The sequence below is a fragment of the Colossoma macropomum genome, unplaced genomic scaffold (assembly GCF_904425465.1).
Source record: "Colossoma macropomum unplaced genomic scaffold, Colossoma_macropomum, whole genome shotgun sequence".
Taxonomy (NCBI): Eukaryota; Metazoa; Chordata; class Actinopteri; order Characiformes; family Serrasalmidae; genus Colossoma; species Colossoma macropomum.
The window spans coordinates 6,811,508-6,838,123 of NW_023494804.1; the positions used below are offsets into that span (position 1 = coordinate 6,811,508).

General features: G+C 39.5%; 1 protein-coding gene across 1 annotated transcript in view; it reads right to left on the bottom strand.

The window, feature by feature from the left end:
* Positions 1-2,149: 2,149 nt before the first annotated feature.
* Positions 2,150-26,616, bottom strand: part of sez6a (seizure related 6 homolog a) — a 240,819-nt gene continuing 216,352 nt past the window's right edge. The window contains 9 exon segments of the mRNA XM_036595719.1: positions 2,150-2,718; positions 6,859-6,870; positions 10,138-10,237; positions 11,886-11,994; positions 13,536-13,571; positions 14,781-14,975; positions 16,545-16,736; positions 21,011-21,205; positions 21,842-22,038. Of these exon segments, the coding sequence (XP_036451612.1) occupies positions 2,689-2,718; positions 6,859-6,870; positions 10,138-10,237; positions 11,886-11,994; positions 13,536-13,571; positions 14,781-14,975; positions 16,545-16,736; positions 21,011-21,205; positions 21,842-22,038 (1,066 nt within the window). The 3' untranslated portion in view covers positions 2,150-2,688.

The window sequence follows — 26,616 nt, forward strand, 5'->3', positions numbered from 1 at the left end:
CACCCCCTCTCTCCCCTCTGAGTACATTTAGAGAACTATGTTCTTAAAGTTGACAGGCTTCATTTGACATCTGGGTCCTGCTACCTACTGCTTGCATACTGATTGTACCCAAAAATGTACTGTGCAGTTTCTCCAGTACGCCAAAGATGATGTATGCAGCCAGAGCTCTCTTCATGAACTACTGCATCCTGTGATGTAGCAGGGTAAGTTCAGGAGGATGTAACCAGAGAATTTCAGAGTAATTTCTTCTCAGTTGGTCAGGCACTAGAGGGCGCAAAAGAGCCCAAAAAGAAAGGCCTAAGGAGCTTTTTTGAAAAATTGTAACCTTTAGATGATCCTGCTTATACAGACAAAGTCACTGTTTTTTTTACAGAGCAGCATAAAATATCTGTCATATTTTTGAAGCTTTTTTTCAGTCCGACACTGTTAGTAATAAAGGTTCTGTGGAGGTACACTTTTCGTTCATCAAGGTACAAACAATGTAAGTCTGCCCTCAACGGTACAACAGTGGTTTTAAGGTCCAGTTGTGTACCTTAAATAAGTGGAATCATATGTATTTCTATTTTTCCATGACCTAATGTTTTAAAACAGAACAATAAAATAAAAGCCTGGAGACGAGACGGGGTGTGTGGAGTCAATACAACTTAGAAAATAAAATTTTAGTGGATTATGGTACAATTATGTTCCCTGACTAAAGGTATTGAGATGAACCCTTGAGGTTACCACCCCAGAGACAAGAGTGTCAGTTTAGTACCTTTTTTCTGAGAGTGCAGTCATAGGACTTCACTGTGTGTGCTCCGTTTACCTGTGCTGGCTTGCCGCTTTTTACTTAGCAGCAAGAGAGTAAAAGCTTGGCGGTACTTATGCTGGCTCTTACATAAATTGTCGAGTAGCACATATAACTGAAATACACAATGTCACTAGAATCAGTTGTAGCTGTCCTTATTCCGGACAAATTTCCCTTGTCGATTCAGAAGGTCTCAGGGTTTGCCATGATATTTCCACATGGCATTTGTTCTGACTAGACGCAACTTTGCAGATTGACCCAAAGTTTTCAGGTGGTGAAAGCAGCGTATGCGGGGTCTTGTGATGCATATAAATGAAATGGAAACCATGCCCACACGGCACATCTGGCACATGCCAGGCAGATAGTGGAGCGCAACCAGTATCGTACATTCATGATGTTAGACAGTGCAAACCACTTTACCCAGTCGATAAGCTAATGAGCAGTGTACAATATTTACTTGTAGATTATGCAGTGTACAGTATATTCTGCTGCAGTATACAGTATATACATATAGATTATGCAGTATATTCAGCTACGGGTTGTAGTGTACAGTATATACTTGTAGAGTATGCAGTATGCAATTTATACTAGTGGAGTATGCCTTATACAGTATATACTGGTGCAGTACACAGTATACGTTATATACTGGTATGGTAAATTCTGCTACATATATACGGTACATTCTGCTATAGTATACAGTATATACTTGTAGACTATGCAGTATACAGTATATACTTGTAGACTATGCAGTATATAGTATATACTTGTAGACTGCAGTGTACAGTATGTACTGGTATGGTATGCAGTATACAGTATATATTTGTAGACTATGCAGTATACAGTATATACTTGTAGATTATGCAGTGTACAGTATCTACATATAGACTATGCAGTGTACAGTATATTCTGCTACTGTATGCAGCATACAGTATATACTTGTAGATTATGCAGTATACATTATATACTTGTAGACTGCAGTGTACTGTATATTCTGCTATGGTTTGCAGTATACAGTATATACTAGTGCAGTATGCAGTTTACAGTATATACTAGTAAGGTATACAGTATACAGTATATCCTACTACACTATGCAGTATATACTGATACAGTGTGCAGTATACATTATAAACTGGTGCAGTATGCAGTATATACTGATACAGTGTGCAGTATACATTATATACTGGTGCAGTATGCCATATGTACTGGTGCAGTATGCAGTATACATTATATACTGGTGCAGTATGCAGTATATACTGATACAGTGTGCAGTATACATTATATACTGGTGCAGTATGCAGTATATACTGGTGCAGTCATTTAATATTACTGTACAGATAATCACCAAAGAGGACACAAAGCATATTGGTTTCGAATAGTCGAATAGTTTATTTACAAAGTGTTTAGGAAAGAAAACCCCATGCAGACATTCACTGGTGCCAATGCCGTTAATAGACTGAGTAATGATAGCATTAACACACTGGTCTCTGAGTGTCACCACGGCATAGTTGGATAACGCTGGACTCTTGTTCGTTCTCAAGTCTGAAGCATGTCCCATCTCATTATATAGACACTGAAAAACACTCTGATATTGTCCCTCTTTATTTTGTACACTCAAACTTTGTGCTCAGTGAACAAAAAAAAACAAAAACAAAAAGAAGAAGAAGAAGAAGAAGAAGAAAAAAGAAAGTTGGGTCATCGTTGCTGAAGCGCTACAAAAATAACATCATATTGTCCCCCATCTTTTACAGTGTTGGCAGAGGTCCTCTGGAGAAAAAATATACTGTACAAGAGCTCAGCGGAAGGAGGGAATGGAGAAGTGTGGGAAGGAGGAGAGGAACAGAGGAGGAGCTGTCACAGAGGAGGAGAAGTGTAGAACATGGACAGCCACTGCTCAACAGTCTCTAAATAGACACCTCATATTGTCTCGTCTCCTGCAACGATAAACATGTTCATCAAGGACTTTTTGGTGCGACACTGATATGATCAGCAATGCAGGTAACTAATGTGGGCTCAGTGAATCTACATTATAAGCCAAAAGTTTGTAGACACCAGATTTTCTAACCTTTTATCTGAAAGCAAGGGTATTAATAGGGAGTTTCTGTCAGAAGATTTTACACTAGATGTTGGAACATTGCTGTGAGGATTTAATTGTATTCAGCCACAAGAGCATTAGTGAGGTTGGGTGATCAGCTCTGGGTCTCCAGCTCATCCCAAAGGTACTGGATGGAGCTCCATCACTCCAGAGAGCGCAGTTCCACTGATCCACAGCCCAGTGCTGTAGGGCTTTATATCCCTCTAGCTGACACAAGGCATTTGACATGATGACCTTAGGCTCATGTGCAGCTTGTCCAGAGTGTCCCATTCTGTGTGCCCAGCCTGAGTCGGCAATGAATGAAGCTTAAAGTAGCTGAACTCACTCATTAAAAGGGGGTGTCTGGATACTTTTGGACATATAATGTACCCTTCATTTATTTAATTTCCATTCAAAACAGCCATTATAAATACAAGTATACAAGTCATTTTGTTTGTGGAGATTAGATATTAGGTAATCCACTTGCATGAAGAAGAGAAAAGTAAAAAAAAGTGATAAAACAGTTCTTAAAACTGGAGTTAAAAAATATATATTAAAATGAAGCTCCTAACAACCACCTGGAAGACCTGGTAGACACCAAAACTGTCCCCGGCAGATAAACAGCACTTAAAATTTTCATCTTTGACAGAGAGGAGAAAAACTCCACAGGGGTTTCTGCCTATACTTTACTGAACGTGTTTGGATTACTTCAGAAAATGCTAAACCCACTTTTAAGACTGAACTTTGGAGGTGTGTCTGCAGATTTCTTTGAAAAACCTGCAAGTGAGTCTCCTGAAAGGATGGAAGCTGTAATAAAGGTAAAGAGTGACACAATCAGTACCGAAAACTTTCGTGTTATGTTTGGTTGTTAAGGTTTCTGCGTAATTTTCTGTTTAATATTTTTTCTGCTTTTTTCCTGAAGCTGAAAAATGAGAAACTTTTTGAGGACAGTGGAAATTTAATAAATGAAGCGTAGTCTTTGATGTTTGCACAGTCCTGTATATTGGATGCTTTTCTTTAGTAGTCACAGGTTAAATGCATGCAGAGACGGTTTTACAAAATATGTTAGAAATACATCTTTCAGTTAGCTGAAAACAAACTTTTGCACAGTAGAAACCTGTAAAACGTAAAACAGAGGGAACACAGTGTTTTTAACACCTATTTGGAAAAAGCAAAACTCACATGTAATGAATTAATGTATAATACTAATCCATTAAGAATGGATTACTCAGACACAGTTGACTGCAAATAAACACAAGCGCATGACTGGCAGCATATGATGAGTGAAAACAAGAAAGACCCTTCTTCACCAAAAGTTCCACTCAGTCCGCACATGTTGAAGACAATAAGTGAAAACAAATCTGAGGCAAATTCATTTCAAATGATATGTCATTTAAAAAAGCAAATATGGACATCGTAACAGAGGAATTAAAGGGGAATTCCACCAATTTTGCAAAATGTCTGCATAATTCAGTCATAATCAATGTCATTCAGAGTGTCTTGATGTGAAATGGTTCATTGTAAAGAAACTTACAGACTTTGACTCCTTTACAGTGGTGGTGATACGCAAATACAGCCATTTTACTTACTATCCAAAACCACCAGTCAACCTACATGTGTCTTCTGAGTTTTTATATGTGGTGTTGATGATGGTAAAATAGTAGTAAGTCTGAAAAATAAATTTTCTTTGGGGACTATTTTGGCTGACAATGCACTGAATATATCCAAAATTTTGTAAGGCTATTATAAAACAATGTCTCAGACACCAGGCAGTGCATTCATAACCATTTCATCTGATATCTATTTGTGAGGGAGCTTTTAAAGGTGGACGTTTGGTTCCTATCATCACCACTGTGAACAATTCTGACTTGGCAAGTTTATCTAGAACAAAGAATTTCTCATCAAACCACTCTGAATGACCTAGTTTACATCTTTATGACGGCATTAAGAGGAACTTTTGAAAAATTGGTGGAACTGCCCTTTAATTTCCTCCAAATCATTCCATGATGAGAACAGTAAACAGAATGATTATTCATTGATATGTGCATTGTTTTTTCCAGTGTACAAACAAACTACCCACCAAAAGTTTGGGGACAAACCTTTGTGTGACATTTTCCCTGTTAAAGGGCCAAAATCCTACATTTGTCTTGTATTTTATTTTTTCCTGAGGCCCATTTATGACATGTGCATTGTTATATGAACCAAAAACAGTCATAAATAATTTTACAAGACCAACCCTTTATTCCTTAGAATTAAACAGACTGTTTATTGATAATGTGTCTTTAAGGCTGAGATATGTAAATGCCTTCTGTTCTGATTGGCTGTTGTGTATTGTGTCTCATGAATTCAAAACAGGCTGCTTTTGCAGCTTAGTTTTCATATATGGATTGTATGGACTGCATGGGATGGTACATTTTGAAACTTTAACAGTGTTTACATACTTTTCTTTACAAAAAGTGAGGAAAATTCAGTTTTCGATGATACGGACACTTTAACTAAGTAAGAAAACAGGTATGTGCTAAAACTTTGGGTATATTGAGTCAATTGTTCCCTCCCTTTTGCAGTTTTTGCCAAGAAAAGCAGCAAGATCAAAAAAGGTTTCTATTTAACATGTGAAATTTATGCAGTTTAGGGACACACCAATACAGTTTTCTTCACACCAAGTATGAGCACATGTTTTATAGTACTTTCCAATACTGAGTAACCTAGTTAGAGTTAAACAGTTAGTGTAAATGAGTGCAATGTACATTAACACACTAATCATTAAAATCTAGCTGATTTTAAATGAAGTGCTTTAGCTAGCTGCATTACATTAGTTCCCTTAGATGGAGCAGCAGTGGAGAAGAGCGGGTTTTGTTCCACATCAGAAAAGCACTTCTGTACAGCTGTACGTAAAGGATGTTTCATAGTTTTGATCCTCTCTTTCCCCTCTGTCTTTCAACAACAGCAATAGGAGGAATCACATCTGAGGCTATTACGTCCGAAGAGCTCACTATTTGTGTTATAGGTGTCTTTTTGGATGGTTGGCTGGTTGAGCTCTAGTTGAAAGTCCTCTAAAGTACAATTTTAGAAATCTTGTTCTCTGGTGATTCACACTGTGTATTTGAATAGACCACCATGTACAACCAAAGCCTACGATCTATATACTCACACTGTACGAAAACGCTCGATCTGATTGACCTGCTACGTGAAACGCAGCCCCTACAAAACTCTGTCTACAAATAATTATCAATAAAGCTGTTTCATTCAAAATGCATGCAGGAGTACTGAGCAAACACACTGAGAAACTGAGCTACAGCAGCTTTGCTAACTTTACAACCCTACACTGAAACTAAAAGGCGGTGATGTACATACTAGGACAATACAGTGTCTCTACAGCCAATTTTACACTGACCATTTTGAAAAATCAACATATTAACGCTTATATGGACGGATATGCGGACTTTGGTGGTAAATGTTGACCGTTTTGCCTCCGTTTTGCTAGCCTACATGCCTCCACCCGTATTGGGGAAGTGGTTGTGATTGTGTGTGTTTAAAAATGGGCCACAATCACACAGTGAATTCCTGGCAGGAATATGCCACAGCAGAATGTTTGAAGTGACCAGCGACTTTGTGTCACAGCGTCGGTAACACTTCCTCAATGCAAGCAGACTGTCAGCTTGAGTTCATTAGTGCAGCAGTTTGCACCAGGCTTATGTCACATGGTGTCGGGGGGTAATCGGATGTTGCTATTGGTGCGTTTTTATCAGTATTAGTAAATAAGCATGGTATCAGGCTGATATCCGATATCATCCCTACTGTAGTTTTTTAAAATCTTTGAAAAATATCCCCAGACATTTGATGGCCAGTCTGTTTGTGTCTCAGCATTACTGCACATTTTGCAAGGCAAAGCACAGGTTTGACAGCAGTGACCGTGAAGGACATCACATGGTGGCTGGTGGTGATCAGACAGGGATATCATGCCTTGGTGTTGTCATGCACCTCCATCAGGACACCTCACCTCATCGCTCTTCTGATGGTGCAGCCACACAGGGACACAGACACAGAGCCTGTTAGTTATCACGGCAGGCCAGCCGCGGCTGATGGAGGAGTGGGTATGGGAGAGGGGGTGGAGGGTCCAGCCAGCGGGGTCCATGACAGGAGCACGTAGAGGCAGAGAGATTGAAACGTCATGAGAACTCATAGTTCTCATAGTTCATGATCCATAGACATGCATTTAGAGTGGGACAAAAGCTATGCATTCAGCTCTACACAAGTCCTTCTTTTTCTTTGACAATTTGATATCAAAGGGGAATTTCACTGATTTTTTTTTATATTTCTGCATAATTTAGTCATTGAGATGTAAACAAAGTAATTCAGAGTGGTTTCATGTGAAATGTGCTGTTCTAAAGAAACCTACTGAGCCGGAATTGTTCACAGTGGTGGTGATAGGGACCAGACGTCAGTAGTTTAATGCCTCAAAAAGCCCTGATTACAGAAAGACATAAAATGCTGTCTGATGTTTGAGACTGATTGTCTATGTCAGTTTTGAAACATATTTTTTCTCAAATGTATTCATGGTGGAGAGATTTAGTACTATTACGATTACCATCACCAACATTACATATAAAACCTCAGAAGACACGTGTAGACTCACTGGTGGTTTTGTATAATATGTTAAATGGCTACATTTGTGTTGCAGACATCCCAACCCCTGGTTCCTATCACCACAACTGTAAAGAAATCAGAGCCGGTAAGTTTCTCTATATGGAACCATTTCTTATCAAACCACTCTGAATGATGGTATTTATGTCTAAACAATAGAATTATGAAGGAATTTTGAAAATTTGGTGGACTTCCCCTTTAAAATGAATACTTATAGAGCATATTTTAAGCTCTCCAACTGGTCTTGCTTACAATAAGAAATGATGGATCTGATGGATGCACCCAGTTATATGCATTTCATTTTTGCCACATCATTTTTAAAGATTTGAAAGGTTTCTAGTTTATCTGAAGTATTTTTGAATCTTCGAAAGGATCTGTGTGGTTTCTTAATGTTCATTTAAAACCCCAGGAACAAAAACATAAAAAAAAAGCTTGCATGATATTACAGCGGAATGTTATATTAAACCTCTGTCAGTTTGAATGAAAAAAAAAGAAATAATATTTTTAAAATCGCTTATGAGACTTGAAAACTTTCTGTGTGTGGCCTAGTATTCTAATAAGTGAGCGTGATTGACAACCCTCCATCCAACTTTACTCCCAGCCTACTAACACCACTGAAGCAGAACTAATCACTGTTGTGTTGTGTTGTAGATTATCTGTGCTGTGTCCACTCTGTGTAAATCACTGTCCAGCTTTTATATGGTGATGTCCTGAAGGAGGTCAGGTTCTTCTTCACTTTACTGCTGGACGTGCATCCAGGGAATGCTGGCTTGGCTGGCTGAGCGAATGAATGAATTCATTTTTGCTATCTCAGTTATTCTTGCTAGGTTGTTCGTTTTCTCTCTGTAAGTTCATCCAGTTCAAACAGAGAGCAGAATTCTCTCTATTTTGGCAAAATACATCAGCCATTAAATGGACTACAGACAGTTATCCACAAGACATAGTTTGTATTTTGTGAGCCCACAAAAGAGAGATTAACCTAACTCAGATTTAGATTCCTTGGGGGTTTAAGTCTATTTTTGTTCTACTTTTTTAAAACTGATTACTCTGATTAAGCATTAAATTAATCATCAGATTATTTAATAACTAATATAGTCAAAAGTGACAGCCCCTTACCAAATATGTACATCTGTATAATAATAATACAGAGGTTACCGTAACATATAGTTGGAAATCAATAGATTTTCTTTAATGATCTTTCCATGAAGTGTAATGAAGTAAAATCAATAGTCACGCATGTTTTTTTTTCTATGTGACCTCCAGCTTCTCAGTTTCTTTAAAGACAGTGACTGATGGAAATACAATGAAAATATATTAACACACACAATAATTTCACCTCCCACTGATCCTCTTTTAAAGGGCCCATCCTACATTTTTCTTGCATTTCATTTTTTATGGGTCCACATTTTTACGGGACCAATTTCCAACTTTTTCTATTCAAATTAAACAGTTTTTTTGCATTACTGTGCCTTTAAGACTGATGTGTGTAAATGAGCTCTGTTCTGATTGGCCTGTTCTGATTGTGCCTCCTTAAAAAATAATGAAACACTTCTTATACCTTCAATGTGAATGGGGGTAGCTAAACTGCTCTAGGATATATGTAAATGTGTCTGTTTTTGTGAAATCATTTTAAACGAGCTGTTTTTCTATGAGCAAAGATATACCTCGAAACTTCAACAATGTTTACAAAGCAAGGAAAAATTAGCTTTTTATGATATGGACCCTTTAAATGCTTCAACAGGATCAGGACATCTACATGGAAGGAATACACAACACTGAATGATGTTGATTTGGATGAAATATAAATCCTAACAGACTTGGATCCACATTCACTAGATAACAGCTCTGTTGCACTCGTGGCCTTGCGGTTCTCATGTGTGCCCGCCAGTGAGGACCACAAGGCCACAGGACGTCCCAATTCTCATTTTCCCAGAGTCCTCTATGTGCCTTTCACAGACTCAGCAGTGCACCATAACATGATGAAGACATTCAGATGTGACTTAAAATAGATTTGTTTATTCATTTATTTTGTCATTGAGCTGCATTATGCGTGAATTCTGGATCGAGCTGTTGTAGATTAGCTAATTATGTAAAAATGAGTATGACTGAGAACATAATTTCACTTTCAAACTCTTCTCTTCATTATAACGTCTCCCTGTTGTTGACGTCTTTGAAGTTCAAACTTGAAAGAGGACTTTGGGCTTAAGGAGCCATTTAAGAATCACCACAATAAGGAATGTTTCCAAGCTCTGGCCTTCAAACTAAGAATACTGCAAGATCCCACTGGAAACTATTCCTGCAAGAGGTTCAGCTAAACCGAGTGAACTGGGTGCCTTGTTCAAGCATCAAAAAGTGACAGCTGTATCTTCCACAAACCAATCAGTCTTCAGTTCAGACTGCACAGGGAAGGGCTTCAGTCTGCGTGTGAGACTGGAGCATCTTAATCAATGCTGGATTTACTGGAAGTGAGAGTGAGAAACCTTGGATAGGAATGGAAGTGATATGGAGTGCCCTCTGCTGGTCATGCGATGGTATGGCAGGTGAGGGAAGAGGAGCTGGAGGTGAAAAATGGTCAGGAAAGGACAACGGTGTTCTGGGAGTCCACGTCTCTGAGGTTCAGGGCATCCATACTTACTCCAGTCTCGTAGATGGGGTTGTCGAACGCGGACTCCTCTGTCATATTGTCGTAAGGAGGTAAAGATGAGCTGGGCAGGTGAAGGGTCTTCCCTTGGACTCTACATGGAAAAACAGAGGTGAAGTCCACTCTCACATTGCCTGATACAGATTACTAAAGTCGACTAAATCTCAGATTACTCCATTAATGGTCAAAATAGTCAGTATAATACTCAATACAGCATTGTTTATTTCCTAAAATAATTGAAATATTGAATAAAAGGTCTAAAAATGTCTTTGCTGTCTGGTTTATAATATTTAAATCTACATTGTATGAGTTTTGATATACAATCATATGTAGACGTTTGAACACTCCTGGTCTAATTACATGTTTTGTTGATTTTCTAAGTGAACATAGTAACACATCATCTTAAAAACTTTAACACAGCATCTATTTTTGCCAAATTTAGTGCGCAGTATGTATTTATTTGCTACGTTTAACATATTGGGAAAAAAATATAATATAATAAATATATTTTAAAAATGTTCCATAACTTTTGCATAAGCATGTTTTATTTTTCACTTTTTTCCAATGTGTTAAATTCAGGAAATAAACAGTAATTCTGCATTAAAATGTGCAGAAGCTTCCTGATAATTATTGGAAGTCTGTGAACTTGAACAGGAGTAGCACATTATAGCAGAGCCAGTTTATGAGGAGTCTGGCCACTTCTTATTTCCCCCTTATATCATAACAGGATGGCAAAACAGCAGAGGGCGCCCGCGAGCGAGTCCTCAATGAATGGGAGTGAATGGACGGCTAAAAACAATAAGTTAAAATAGTTTCTAATCACTTGTCTAGAACTTTTCTCTAATTTTAGAAAGTAGAATGATGTATTTCACTAAAAAAGCAAAGAAAATTCACCTGTATGTTTCCTTTTTTCTACAGCAGCGGGTTTTGAGCAATACAATGGTAGCATTACTGCTACTGAGTGCTGATTGGTTGTCGGTGGAGCAGCTCATTGGCTGTTCTCGCTCACTGATGTCATGAATGTACATGAGGCGCTGTTTTAAACTCCTATAACTCGAGTTTAAAAGCTCTTAAAAATATAAGAATGGCGTTAAAATGTTTTATTCTGTTCTGTGTTTAGAAAATGAATTTATTCTTTTACATTAAAAATGTTTAAGCATTTATAAACTATGGTTTTGCTCAAATGCTCCATAATAACCCATTCATTTTGGACTCGCTCGGGAGCGCCCTCTAGCGTTTGAGAAACCTGGAAGACATTACAGAGTGTGATTCTCCTCTCTACAAGTTCACTGATTATAGTCCATATATACATTAATCTACAACAAATTTGGTTTTATTTTATTGAGAAAACTGATGCAGTGTTGTAATCAAGACCGTTAGATCTGAGTCTAAATCAAGACTGAGACCAGATTAAGATTTTTTAATTAAGCTTTTGTGGTTGTTTATGTGGGTTGTGAGTTGCAAAAGTTTGTGAACCCCAGAAGCAGCGAAAGGACTGTTTTATTCTGTTTATTCTGGTTTTGTTGATATTCAATGATAATTCAGCTTCCAGTTACCTCAGATGGAGGCATCGCACTCGGCTGTTCTAGACAACAATTTCAGGGTCCACCTTACCCCGAGACCGAGACAAGACCAAGTCCAAATGAGGTCAAGACCGAGATGGGACCGCTAGTTTATGGTCTCACTTACAACTCTATTGCACAGTGACAACAGTTGCTGAGGGAACCACTGGGGCTACTTACTTTGAGAAGTAGAGGTAAATGCCCAGTATGACCAGTAACACCGCTGCCACAGGAACCATGACTGCAATAGCAGTTTTGGTGCCCTCTGCACCGAGGTCAGAGCTGACAACTAGATGAAAAAAAAACAAAAACAAAAGCAGGCATAGAAAACTAGCACAGAAATTCTGTAGTGTTATGAGTTTCTGTAATGTGTTGATACAGGCTGTAGTGACAGGTCTCCACTGATCCGGACACATATTAAAGAAACACGCCACTGAATTTCAACCTAAGCTCCATCTGCCATATCTGAAATGTGTGGTCGATTAACGCCCTTAGAAAAGAACAGGAACTGGGTCAACTTGAAAATCACTCATAATAGAAGCCAATGGGCAGCTGCTGAACACAGTAAATGTTTATGCGAGATATATGTTGTAGAACAAGTTATCGCAAAGTGAAAATTCATCAGTGGTATAATACGGATTTGTGCTTTTTACAGGCTCTGACTGAACTGAATGCCATGGATACCAAAAACCCTTAGAGAAAGTGAACAGAACTGTGTTCTCCAGTGTTCAAATGTTGGATAAACAGTTGTAGTTTTTAATGCACAGTTGTAGTTTTAAACTTATATACAGTCCTGTGTAAAAGTCAGAGACCCCTTATTTGTTTAATTTCCAGTTAAAACAGGCTTTGTGTACAAGTTATTCGTTTTTTAGGACATTTCTGAGGAGATTAGATATAAGACAATCTATTACCATAAAGAAGGAGAAAGTCAAAGAAAAATAAGTTGAAAAAAAAACAAAAAAAAACAGGAGTTTCCAAACCTGGAGTTCAGAAATGATTAAAAGCTAGAGAGAAAATTGGTCTCTTAACAACCACCTGAAAGACCTGTTAGACACCAAAACTGTCCCCATCAGATAAACCGCACTTCATCTTTGAGAGAGAGGAGAAAATCAAGCTCCACTCTTGCTGGTGCTCTCAGAATAATGGACTGACCACCCCAGAGTCCAGATCCTCAACATCACTAAATGTGTTTGGATCTTGAGAAGCAAAAAGTGCAACCAACTTCTAAGACTGAACTTTGGAAGTGTGTTCAAATATCCCTGCAGATTTCTTTGAGAAACTGAAAGTGAGTCTCCTGAAAAGAATGGAAGTTGTAATAAAGGTAAAGAGTGGACACAGTAAACACTGAAACCTCTGATATTTTATGTAGCTGTTGAGGCTTCTGTGTAATTTTCTGCTAAAGACACCACAAAATGAGCAACAGCTTCATGTCTTGGCTGGAGATGAAATATATGAAGAGTGGTCTCTGGCTTTTGCACAGTACTGTACAGTACATGTACAGCGTTTATTTATAATAGCTTCCATTTTAAGCGTTTCGACTCAAGTACGGGGGAAATCAAAGATGCGGCGCATGAAGATTAGGTTGAAAAATGCTGGGCTGTTTCTTTAATGCAGTTTCCTGAAAAATGGTTTGACATTCCATCTAATCTTGTAATACACTTGCTCAAAGATAACATGCTATAAATTAGAATCATGGCCTTTAACAGCACTATATGATGCAGCAACAGGAGCTATAATAATTGAAACCTCTAAAACTAGCTGAAAAGCCACCTGCCATAAAAAAAGCCAGAATAATTTGATTAAGCCTCCCAATGTGAGAGATAACCTTACCGTCCAATCTGTGCTCATTAGCATCTCCCCCGGTGGCTACAAAGGAGAAAAGGCAATTTTCAGAAGCATAATTGAAACACCAGAAGGAAAAAAAGTACAAAAAATGAATTACTAGGTAAAAATTGCGTAAAAGTGATTTAGAATGCTGACAGGACTTACGGCACTTAAAATAATGGAGACTATTAAGGGAGGCCTTTTGATTAAGTGTTCTCATTTCCCCCAAACGGCCTCTAAGCAGCACCGTAGTCTAAACGGCGCTATTCAATTTGCAACAGCTTTAAGCAGGAAACATCAGTTGAATCAGCTTTCGATTTAACTAATGACTTCAATTAAAAATTTAAGAGGCAAGATAGCTGGATAAAAAACAGCAGTGAAAACTTCAGTAAAACGTGCTCTTCCCTCAAGCTTATTAGCATGAACTGCTTCCTCTATGGAGCTTCAGCTCACTGTTTGTCATAATAATGGTCATTTTCTCTTTCGTACAAACATGTTAACAGTCACTTCTGGACCTGATCTCAACCTTCCCTCACTGGCCGAACGCCTACCTTGTAGCTCCACCTTTCTGGTGTCCAGTTAGAGACGGTAGTCCATCTGTTGATGTGCTGACAGTTTGTGTTAGCCCTTCATCAGTGGTCAGTTTCTGACCTTGGAACCACTCTTGGCTGGATGTTTTTGAGTGGTGGTTCAGTCTCCTCACTGCCACTCAAGTGGCCAGTGAGTGGAAGCAAAAGGTAGGTGTTTCTAATGAAGTGGCCAGTGAGAGGACGTAGGACAGTGTTTCTAATAAAGTGGCCAGTGAGAGGAAGTAGAAGGTTGGTGTTTCTAATAAAGTGGCCAGTGAGTAGAAGTGCAAGGTCAATGTTTCTAATAAAGTGGCCAGTGAGTAGAAGTACAAGGTCATTGTTTCTAATAAAGTGGCCAGTGAGTGGAAGTACAAGGTCAGTGTTTCTAATAAATTGGTCAGTGGGTGAATGTAGAAGGTAGGTGTTTCCAATAAATTGGTCAGTGAGTAGAAGTACAAGGTCATTGTTTCTAATAAAGTGGCCAGTGAGTGGAAGCGCAAGATTGGTGTTTCTAATAAAGTGGTCAGTGGGTGAACGTAGATGGTAGGTGTTTCTAATAAATTGGTCAGTGAGTAGAAGTATAAGGTTGGTGTTTCTAATAAAGTAGCCAGTGAGTAGAAGTACAAGGTCAGTGTTTCTAACAAAGTGGACAGTAAGTGTATTTCAAGAACACTGTTCCTACCCCTGCATGCAGGGGGCATCCCACTCCACTGAGAGGGATGTCCTGGGATGCAGCGGATGGTGGTCTCCCCCTGGAGCTGATAGCCAGGTCGGCAGGTGAAGGTCAGCGTATCCCCGGCCTGGAAAAAGGCTTTCTCGGAGCTCTGGATGGCAGTGGAGGGAGCACCAGGGTTACTGCAGGGTTCATACCGCTCAGCTGAAAAAGAACAATTTAATAAAGTCTTTTTAATAACTGAGGGCTTTCACTATCAATTACATTAGTAATGAAGTCTGACAAATAATTTAAGTGATAATGGAGTAACTGAGAATGTTAAAATGTCAACCAATTAAAATAGACTTAACTCAACAACAGCAAACCATGCAGTCTTTTAAATATTACTAAATTACTAAATTTTAAATATTACTTCTATGATCTTTAAAATGGTTTTATGTTGTAACTGTCAGAACAAAACTTCTCCGAAAAAGTTAACTTTCAATGTTAAAATGTTAAAATCCTTCTTAACTTTCAATACATGGTTCTTTGCATGGTTAAATGGTTAAAGACCCTTTTTTGGTACTATATAGAACCATTTTTCACTATGAGTGTAGAATTTAAAATGCATTATCATCATGCAATGGCTAACTAATCACTACAGTTTCACTGAGAGGGTACATTTGAATAGATTTTTTAAAATTGAGTTTAACAATGCAAACTCATATAATATTTAATAAGAAATGAGGGAAAACCTTTGCCTTCTTTACGCTGTGATTTAGTGAGCTCTGTGCAGTCATTGCAGTGCAGCGCAATAATCCACTAGGTGGCGACAGAGGGCAACAATTTAATCCCTTGCACTGTACTCTGATAAGCAATAACATTCATCCTTTTACTGAAATGTAGATGTGCACGTGTTTGATCACTACTATTGAAAACTTTTGAATCAATTTTTTCAATAATGTAAAAGCAAATAGTTATCTATCTATATTACTAGAGATGTGTATTCATGTAAAAGAGACTGGTTTGTGCATATATGTGTGTATTTATACACCACCTCCTTGTATCTACACTCACAGTCCATCTTATGATCTCCACTTACCATATAGGAGCACTTTGTAGTTCTACAGTTACAGACTGTAGTCCATCTGTTTCTCTGCATACTCAATGTTACCCTGTTCTTCAGTGGTCAGGACCCCCACAGGACCACCACAGAGAGGTGTTATTTAGGTGGTTCATTCTCAGCACTGCAGTGACTCTGACGTGTTGTGGTGTGTTAGTGTGTGTTGTGCTGGTATGAGTAGATCAGACTCAGCAGGAAATCATTTGCTTTTATATAAATATATCTCTTCCTACGACTAGCTGTAAAAGAGTAGTAATGTATTGTCTAGATGTGTCCAGAATGAGGACAAAGTGACAGATGATTCTAAAATGACTGATAAAGCTGTACAGCATCAAGACTGAAGTTCTAATAAAATGTATATATAGAATTCCACATATTTCAAAAGTAGTGATAATGAAGCATGAACTGGGCAAACATCACTGTAAACAGATAATTACAGTACATTATTTATCAGTTAATAACTTCTTAATGGCTCCAGAATACTTGAAATGTTGAATAAAATCTTAAAGGATTTCATATGAATCTAAATTATAATGAATTAACATTAATGTTTAAATCTACTTTTAAATTTGCATTGTATAAATTATTATTGCATATGAAACAACATAAGTGATGAGTGTGATCGGTGACTCCATGCCTGTGGCAGGGAGTGTTCTGTTTACTGGACTTACGGACACACTTCGGCAGCCTCTCGCTCCACTTGGGGTCGGCCGTGTCGCGGCTGTAGCAGGTGAGGACTCCGGGGCCGGACAGTGAGTATCCCTTATTGCACACGTACTGGACGCTGGAGCCCACAGTGAAGCGGGACCCCGTCAGCACCCTGCGGCCGTGCTCCACCAGACCAGGGTCCTGACACGTCATCACTGCACACATACACATACGCAGGCTGTCTCACACAGGTGCACTGTTTTTGTGACGTTATTCATGATGAAGTAATCAGAGGTCATTTAAACACTCTAAGGGTCTGTATGTGGGCCCACCGCTCTCATAATTACAATTTTTCGCAAAGACGTGAGGTGTGAGGTTGACTACTGTCCACTTTCTGAGCAGCCCACAGGACACAATATGGTCCGCATTAAAAATGAACAGGCTCAGATATTGAGCCCTTCTGGCTGTTGCATCAGACAGACGACCGAAACTGCAGTTCATAAAGAATAACGGAGATGAAAGATGTAAACAAAGCAAGTGAGATTTATTACTGTTCTCTATGGAGGTCGACCCATAGATACACAGTACTTAACGGGACCATATCCAACATACTTCTTCTTTATTTACCAAAAACAATTATTCATTTTTTACGTGACCGTTTCCCAACCTCTCTTTATCCCTTAGAATCAAACAGGCTTTTTTGTTACTGTGTCTTTAAGACTGATGTATGTAAATGAGATCTGTTCTGATTGGCTGTCCTATATTGTGCCTCACTGAAAAAGCAGTCCGGGCTGAAACACTCCTTACAACTTCAGCATGAATGGGTGGGGCTAAACTGCCGCAGGCTGTAGGATGTATGTAAATGAGTCAGTTGTTTTTTCATGACATCACAAATCAATGAATTCAAAATGGGCTTCGTTTCCATATATGGACTGTATGGATTGGAGGGTGAATGTTTTGAAATGTTAAGAATGTTTACAGTTTATATCAAACAATTTTATTTCAAGGAAAGCAAGGAAAATTCAGTTGACCATGATATGCGTCCTTCTTTTGATTAAATGGTGGCGTGTTAGTGTGTGTTGCACTGGCACGAGTCGATCAGACACAGCAGTGCTGCTGGAGACTCTGTCATACACCATGACGTCTCTAGCATGCTTATATCAATGTTATGGGGTGCAGTTTAAATAAAAATTAGTGGAAGCTCATCATAAACTGAGCCTATCCCAGCAGTCATTGGGCAGAAGGGCAGACAGACAGACATATACATTCACACACACTCACACCTAGGAGCAATTTAGAATCTCCAGTTGGCCTGACTGCATAACTTTGGACTGTGGGAGGAAACCCACGCAGACATGGGGAGAACATGGAAACCCCACAAAGAAGGGGCTCTGGGATATAATTAAAAAAAATCTATCTATATATATTGTGGCGTGCACACCACCCCCCCCTCACTCGCTGTTCTCTCCCCACCATCATCACCGGGCTTTGTCCCTGCTCGGAGCTCGGGCCCCACCTTCCTGCTGGCTTTCTCGCGACCGCCATTGGGGCACGAGGGACGAGTGCACGCCACACACACGCGTTTCTATATTTATATATCACTGTTGTCAGGAGACAACCTTGTATCTCCATATTTGTCATTTAGTTTTTGATATAACCTAAAAAAGGCTGTTGTCCTTTACATTGTGTGTAAATTTCATGAGGAATCGACCAAAAGAAACGGCCGTAAATGACTTGGAAAAAAGTCTGGTTCCATTGAGTTTCATTAAAAGTAAAGTATGTTTTTCCTTCTCCTGTAAAGTTACCATTTTAGAGATATGAGGTTTTCTTTCGACAACAGTGATATATATATATATATATATATATATATATATATATATATATATATATATATATATATATATATATATTCTTAAATATCTTTTTGAAGATAATCTAGTAAAAACCAAAATGTGTTTTGCCCCATTCGCCCCTCCAATGTATAGTGAACAATAATGTCATTTTGCCATCAGTGTAGTATTACTACTGTATGCAAAAGTCCAATGACATTTTGTTGATTTTCTAAGTGAAAATATGTATCACATTTTAATGCACAAATACTGTTTATTGGCTGAATTTAACAAACAATATTATAATAAAATTCAGGGCACATTTTCTATTTATGTTTTATTTTTTTACCATGTTAAACTCAGCAAATAAACAGAAATTGTGCACTTAAATTTGCAGAAAAATGCTATATAAGTGTGTTCTCTATAGAGGATCTATTCACTTATTCCTGCACAGAAAATCCTAAAACATGTCATTTCAGTTGTCTGTATACAACTGTATGCCGCCTGTAGGTGGCAGTTATTCTCTTTGCAGTTCTGTGTCCAGTGACTTCCGAGTTGCTTATCTTATTCAGCTCTCTGATTTCCTGTCTCTGTAGTTTATGTTACTGCGTGCGTATTGTTCAGCTACATCTATCACATCAAGAGCCAAAGACACAGCGTGACGTTGATGGAGAACGTACATTAACGACAATGTTGATGCTAAAGCGGTCCTGCTAAGTGCTAGACGTTAATGTAGAATTCCTCTGTATGAGGAGAGTCTTTACTAGAGTAATTCACCACAAACACTAACAATGAAACACTGAAGGACTGCAGATGCGCCTCCACAAAGCCCACCGAGAGATAATTTAATCACCATTTAATGACAATGCTCATTAAGCTGAATGCCTTTTGAAATGACTGTGATCTGAGTGGTGTATGAGTAAGAGCCAGATACACAAGAGCGCTTTACATTGACTATTGTATGATTGCATGGAATGCTTGTGAGTCAGAAAGCATAAACTGTATGAACATTTATCAGCTAGTTAGAGAGAATGGCTGTGGATACTGAGGTTATAATACAAGAAATAAAAAAGCCCACATACAGTACTGTGTAAGTCAGAGACCACCCTTCCTTCTTTGGTTTAATTTCCAGTCAAAACGGATGTTAAGTACACAGAAGACATTTTTTTCAGGGTCCACTCTTTGCTGTTATTAAAGCTTCCATTCTTTTCAGGAGACTCACTTTCAGTTTTTCCAAGAAATCTGCAGGGATATTTTTCCACACCTACAAAGTTCAGTCTTAGAAGTTGGTCGCATTTCCTGCTTCTCACAATCCAAATAATCCCAATTACAAATTTAGACTCAACATTCCATAAAACCTTACTCCATGTCTCAGATGTCCACGTTCAGATGTCCTTATCTCAGTAACGTCTTCTTGACAGCTACACATCCTTTCAGACCCACAGCGCTGAGTCGTCTTCTCAGAGTGGAAGGATGGACTGTGGATGTTTTCAGATCTGAAGCAGCTTGATTTTCTCCTCTCTCTCAAAGATGAAAGCTTTAAGTGTTGTTTATCTGATGGGGACAGTGTTTGTGGTCTACCCGGTCTTGCAGATGGTTGTTAGGAGTTCCACTTCCTTTGTATCTATTAATCAAACTCCTTCTTTTCCATTCAATCTCCTTTGACCTCCCGCTTATATAAATTGTCTTCTTTTCTCTAGTAACGTTATAGTCCTCAGTTGAGGAGTGAGTCAACGTGCCCCTGATTGAAACTGGGGATGAAGAACAGTGTATCGACCTCAGCCACTTCATAGATGATTAGAAGGAGGTGTTGAGTTTGTGAAAAGTCACAGCAGATTGTTTTTCTTGCTTTCCCTGAAGTGTATTAAGCAATTTCTACAGTAGCAGCAGTAGCGTGAGGAACTTTAGTGCAATGGGCCCAACAGTTGATCAAAGGAGGGTGGCTGCTGTTCTCTACCAGGTATGATGGGCAATTCCACAAAAATATCCTCATAATTATTGTGTTACAGATGTGTAAAACACCAGTTTATCCCAGTGTGACATTTTACCTCAATCAACTCAATTGTTTTGTAACAAAGCAAAGCTCTGTGAAATTGTATCTGTGATAATTCATCTCTGTGGTTTGAGGGAAGGACAAAGTTGGGTTGATATGCATTTTACTGTATCAACAATACCCACAATGCCATGGAAAGCAATCAATGACAATACCTACAACTGTCCTGGGCATCCAGGACACTCAAGTGGTGGGTAAGCAGATGAGTAGGTGGACAGTGTAGTAAGTAAGTAAACTCAAAATAAACCATAAATCTGCACAGAAATGCATTAGTGACAATAACCAAATAAAAATGCAGACTGAGTTTAGGGTATTTAGATCTGTACACTTACCATATAGTTCCACTTACTGGCCACTTTATAAGCTGCATCTGCCTTATAGGTATACAGGTATATGTAGTGTACAAATATAGATCAAAGCCCATGTATTGTTGCACAATTTGTCAGAAAAGAAACTGACGATTTATAAAAGCACCAGAGGATGACTAAAACCATGCACTTTAGATGGGCTACAGTGTGTAACTTTACACCAGGAGGATGGAGCTACAAAGGAGGGGTTCTCAGTGTATTGAGAACCAGAGTGCTGCTCGTGCTAACCAGGTACTGACCTTTCTCACAACTGGGCACGTCTCCGCTCCACGTAAGATCCCACTGGCACATGAGGATCTCAGAGCCCACCACCTGGTAGCCCGGGTAGCACTGGTAAGTCACCACTGTCCCATGGATTAAATCAGGATGGGATGTGCTCTTCCAACCGTTAGGAATCTCCGGTAGCTCTGAGCATGTGTCGTTCCGGGCCACCTCTGCAGCACAATGGGGGATGAGAGAAGAGGTGAGGGTTAGCATTATGCTAATCAGGCCATTTTGAATTGATCGAGTGTCTGGTCAATTTTAGCCGGATCGTTAGAATAGGGCTGATTTGTGCTAGCAATTTCGCAGTTGGCCATTGACCGTGCTGGACCCGTGCTGAGCGCCAAAAGCTCGGTGCAGCCAAGTGGACAGGGATGGAAAGGGGGCATGGTGTTGAGGTGACACAGCGTGCACCATTTTGCATGTAAATGAGTCCACAGCCAGAGAGCACTATGCCATCTATTCACAGTGATTGTTCACAGTGCTATGTGCCAAGGTAAGGCACTGCCAAGCAGGCTGGCAGGACCAGCGCTCGCTGTGACACCGGTGGCCGAGGGGGCTGCCGCCCTGCCAACGTGACTCATTTGGGAAAAACAAGCAAAGATGGAACAGTCCGTCATAACGATCATCGGTCTTTCTGTTTTTTCACAAAAAAAACGAAGATTGTACATCCACCATTTCTATTCCCTGACCTTGGAGTGCTGTCACATGTTAAAAAATGAATCAGCGCCCTGTTCTGCCCTTTTGTAGAACACAGCTTTTGACTAAAAGTGTCATAAATCTAACTGTCATCAGCCACAGCTACCCACCGAAGAAATGCACCACAAAGCCGTTGTTGTAGCCATAGATGTTGGTGGCTGGATCCGACTGGAACTGGATGGTCACATCAGCCATGGAGGTGTAGAGTTTGAATTTGGGGAGAGTGCCACTGTACTGGCCCAGGATGTTGGCTGTGAGGTCATCGCCATCGTAAAACGTCAATATGTCATTCTTACCAAGATGAAGGCTGCAAAAGGAGACATAAAACCATTTATAGTTATAGTTATATAGTTATATAAGGCCCGTACATCTGATGTCCACTTTATTGGAAACCCTTACTTTATACCTTCACTTACTGGCCACTTAAAGGTCCACTATCTAGGTGTACAGTCATAGATTATAGCCCATCTGTTGCTGCACAATTTATCTGCCCCCTCTGACCCAGGTTCTGCCCACAGGGTGCCTGCTGACCACATATTATTCTAACCCGAACCCTATTCTACCAAATTAGTTCAAACTGTGGTCCCACATTAAAAATGACAATTTACAAAAACAAATAACTCCCCAAAATGTGGTGACATAGCTAAAGTTCTCGTGAAAATTCCCAAATAGCACGAGCAGAACACTAATCAACCAATCAGACTGTGTTGTCAGAATGAACTGATGTATATAATATCATATACCCATGCTGGACATGATATAGCCATTAAAAAAAACAATGTGCTACATATACAATAATGTTCTGACAGTGCAGGTCAGACAACATGAAAAAAGATATTAAAATAGGTGATAAAGTTCACATTTGTGGCTGCTTTGCGTTTCTGCTTTGATGTAAAATATGCCGCTACCTGTCCCAGCGAGATCTGTGAGAGCACTGAGAAGGGATGCTTTGTGCTGGATCTAAATCCAGAGCCATATCGAAGGGCGCCAACTTGAAATAAACACTGAATAATTCAAAGATTTCCTGGCTAATGAATATGTAGAGTTCCACGCATGTATTTGCGTAATGGGAATAAAATGATCCATTTATGATAATGCTCCATTTTAGCCCCCATTTGACTAGCTTACTCCCACCAAGAGAACAGCAATAGCTTCAAGCAAGCTCCTCTGTCATTAACCGGCCAGCGTAGAATCAACTCTATTTGGCATGGATTGCTGAGTCTCTGGGGCGAGCGTGAGCCGAGCCCATACATCCACACCACTCCAGTTCAAAGCCATTTACATTTTGATGAACTGCTTCAAAAGTTGAGGCTATTTGAACTATTTACTTTTAAGGGTGGGACACATTTACTGTGATAAACAGACCCCACAATCTAATAATGCAAAGAAAGGGCGTTAGCCTGCGTTTGGTGCCTCTGAATGCCACTTTGGAATAATTTCCATTCACTGTTTTCCCCTCAGTGACAAATGAACACTGGGTTTATTTGAACCTAAACACTGAATGATAATGAGCGGAGACAAAAATAGAAAGCTCACGGACCGAGGGACCAGATGTAGTGGTGGTAATTGACGTATCAATGCTCCGACCACTGGATTCTTTTGTAACAAATGTAGCGATTTTGGACAAGCATTATAGAAAGTTCAATGCATTCAGAATAATGTTTACAGCTTAAAATGCAACGCTACATAGTGGGACTTCGTTGTTGTAGCCAAGGTACAAAATACAGGGGGACCCACTTATTAACCTCTTGGACCCTCTAAATGTCTCAAAATCAAAATTCAGACGGGGCCCTGAAAATAAACTTATTATGACATCAAGTTTAGAAAAGAGCATTTCTTCAAAGAAAAAAATGAAAATGTTTAGAGTCATTTTTGTGTATGATTTTGAGAAAAATGTGATGTTTTGCCAAGTCAGTTTCCATGACAGGAAACTCAAAAGCACTGCTAAAGCCTGCAACATGAGCGCTGCTACAGAGTAGTGATATTCAGTGATCCAAACAAAAGCATAGAGTGACATGACCACTTCTTTCAAGCGGTCAAAAATCTTCAGTTCGGCTGACTTTCTTATGAAAACTGGGGAACCCTTCATTTACTTCCCTGGTTTGACTGGTATAATGACAAAATAGAATGGATGTGGGGCACTCATAGCAAAAGGCTACACCTAAATGTACAATATATATAATAAAACATTTGAATACTGGCCACGAATTCTTAGTTGCTTTCTATGCGTGTGAAGGTTCACACTGTTAAGACTGAATCTGAGTTGTTTTTTGCAGCATAATCAATTTAAAATTAGCATGGTGGCAAATTTGTTGTTGTTTGCAATCAGGCTAGTTTCAAACAGCTGCAACAACATAGTCCAGCCGTTTCAACGCCTTGAACTATTTGAGTTTCCCATTTTTTTAAATCTTAAAATATGATAAAAAAGATTAAATAGGACAGAAAAGGAAGTGATAAAGACTTATTAGCCAGTACATTTTTCAGTAACTACTAAAAACATGTAGTTATTTAGGTATGAAAGTGAGAAACTAGGAAAGTGTTGGCCCCTATAGGGGACTTTAAAGTGAAGTGGATTTTTGCCATCTGTAAAGTTTGTCCAACCTAGCGACACCAGTTAAGGAAGAATGTATTTGTGGACAAAGCATGGATAGGTCAGTTTTGTTTCTTTGTAAAATGAAAACATGGGGCATGGCCTAACTCTGGGGTGCATTAACCTTTACAGGAGGGTGAGGTCAGCGAGACCCAGCCTGGGACACACTGACCATCCGCACAAAAGTGACATTTATATAAGCAGAGGGGAAGGCTGAAAAAACCCTAAGCCAAATGGCAAGATAAGCAGGGGAAAAGCACTCAGCCGGCGCGCTAGCGCAGGCCATGAGCCTGGCTGTTTGCCAGGTACCTCATGACAGGCGTCAGGAGAGTCCGAGGATGGCCCGTGTTAATATTCAGCCCCAGCAAACCAGAAGAGCACTTCGGAGAGACACGATAGCAACAGAAAGGCGCAATCCTCTTGTACCTATCAATCACCCGTCTCTCAAATCTGCCACCGTTCATGCAGCACCCCAACTGCATTTACATGAGCGAGGGTGTTGGAGTATTCAAGGAATCTGTACCCCGAGGACCCCAGAACTGGCGACAGCAGAACTGTCTTATATAAATGTACAAATTGCACATAAACACAGTTCTGTGCAAAACTCAGAGATTGCTCTTCATTTATTTAATTTCCTATAAGAACGGTCATTAAGTACAAGTCATTCATTTTTCAGGAGATGTTTCTGAGGAGATTAGACACAATCCTCTTAAAATCCTCTTAAAAGAGGAAAGTCAAAAGAAATTAAGAAACAAAGAAAATGGGTCACCTAACAACCACCTGCAAGACTTAGACGAGCACTAAAAATATCACCATCAGATAAAATGTAATTATGTTATAACTAAAGTTCAGGGGGAGGAACATGGCTGAACCCCCTCCTTCCTCCAATTTAACACCCTATAAATTCACATCCTCACCTTCCGTTCCTGTGATGAAGTGTTTGCAATCCCCACCCTCCCCATCTCCTCCCGTGTTCCTCCGTCCTATATCAGTCCTACTACAGCTGTGAGGGGGGTCTGGCTTTCTAGCTACAGGCAGAAGCCGCCCAGAACTCCAGCCCAAGTTCTCAGAGTTCTCCCCCCTCCCTAAATCAGTCTTCCCTCCTATTACCACCACCATGTTGACCGCATAGTCTGAACTCACAAACAGAACTTAAACCTTTCTCCTTTGAGAAAACCAAGCTGCACTCTCGCTTCAGATTCCAGATCCACCCTTCCCCTGTTAGAAGACAACTCAACATCACTGAATGTGTTCAGGATTACTTGGATTGTGAGAAGCAGAAAATGCAACCAACTTCTAAGACTGAACTTTGGAGGTGTGAAAAATATCCCTGCAGATTTCTCTGAAAAGCTGTAAGCAAGTCTCCTGAAATCTTCTTTTAAAGGAAAGGAAGCAAAGTGTGGACACACTAAATACTGGAGACAGTTTATTGTGTTTGGTTACTGAGGTTGTGTTATTTTCTGTTGAATATATAAACATTTTCTGCTTTTTTCCCTGACGCTAAAAAATGAATGGCTATTTTACTTAATGGCTGTTTTGACAGTAAATTAAAGAAATGAAGGGTGGTCTCTAACTTTTCCACCATATTGTACGTATATATTTGATTATTTATTTGGTTGTATTAGGTTACTTTAGGCAAACACAAAGCAGAAGCTTAACAAATGTAACTTTGTATTACTTTATTATTTTGGCCTCAAGGATTTAAGTAAACGCCTTTTAGATTTTAGACTAATTTAAGATCATAAAAACATAATTCAATCAGGTGTGTCCAAACTGATTGAATGCCAAGAGCCAGATTAAGCCTGAACTAAAAAGGGTCTTCAATGGCAAATCATCCAGCCTTCATCTTCACATGTGCTACACTTGTGGAAGGTGCCTGTCTTTGTGCACTATGTCAGGCTACGCATGTGTGTGCTTAACTATGCATGTACGTGATTATTGTTTCTAATCATTTGGATCGCGGGGCTTAAGCAGGTCTAATTAAACGGGACGCTGCCCTCAGGACGACAGCGCTGGAGTGGATCTGCGTGTCTTGGTCTGCCGCCTACACGTCAGTGGACACATTTGGGCTTAACTAACTCTCCGAGCTCCCTCCGGAATACAAATGACATGCGGAAGGAGCCAGAGAGAAGATGGAACGGAGAAAATGGAGAGAATGAGCCAGCGTTCCCTGCGGTGAAGAGAGCAGAAAACAAATCTATCCCTGTCCTCCAGCACTCAGCACCTAGGCCTTTTTTGTTGACAATAAAAGTAAAAGATCCCTGCCTGGAGGGCCCAAAGATATCAACAAACTTT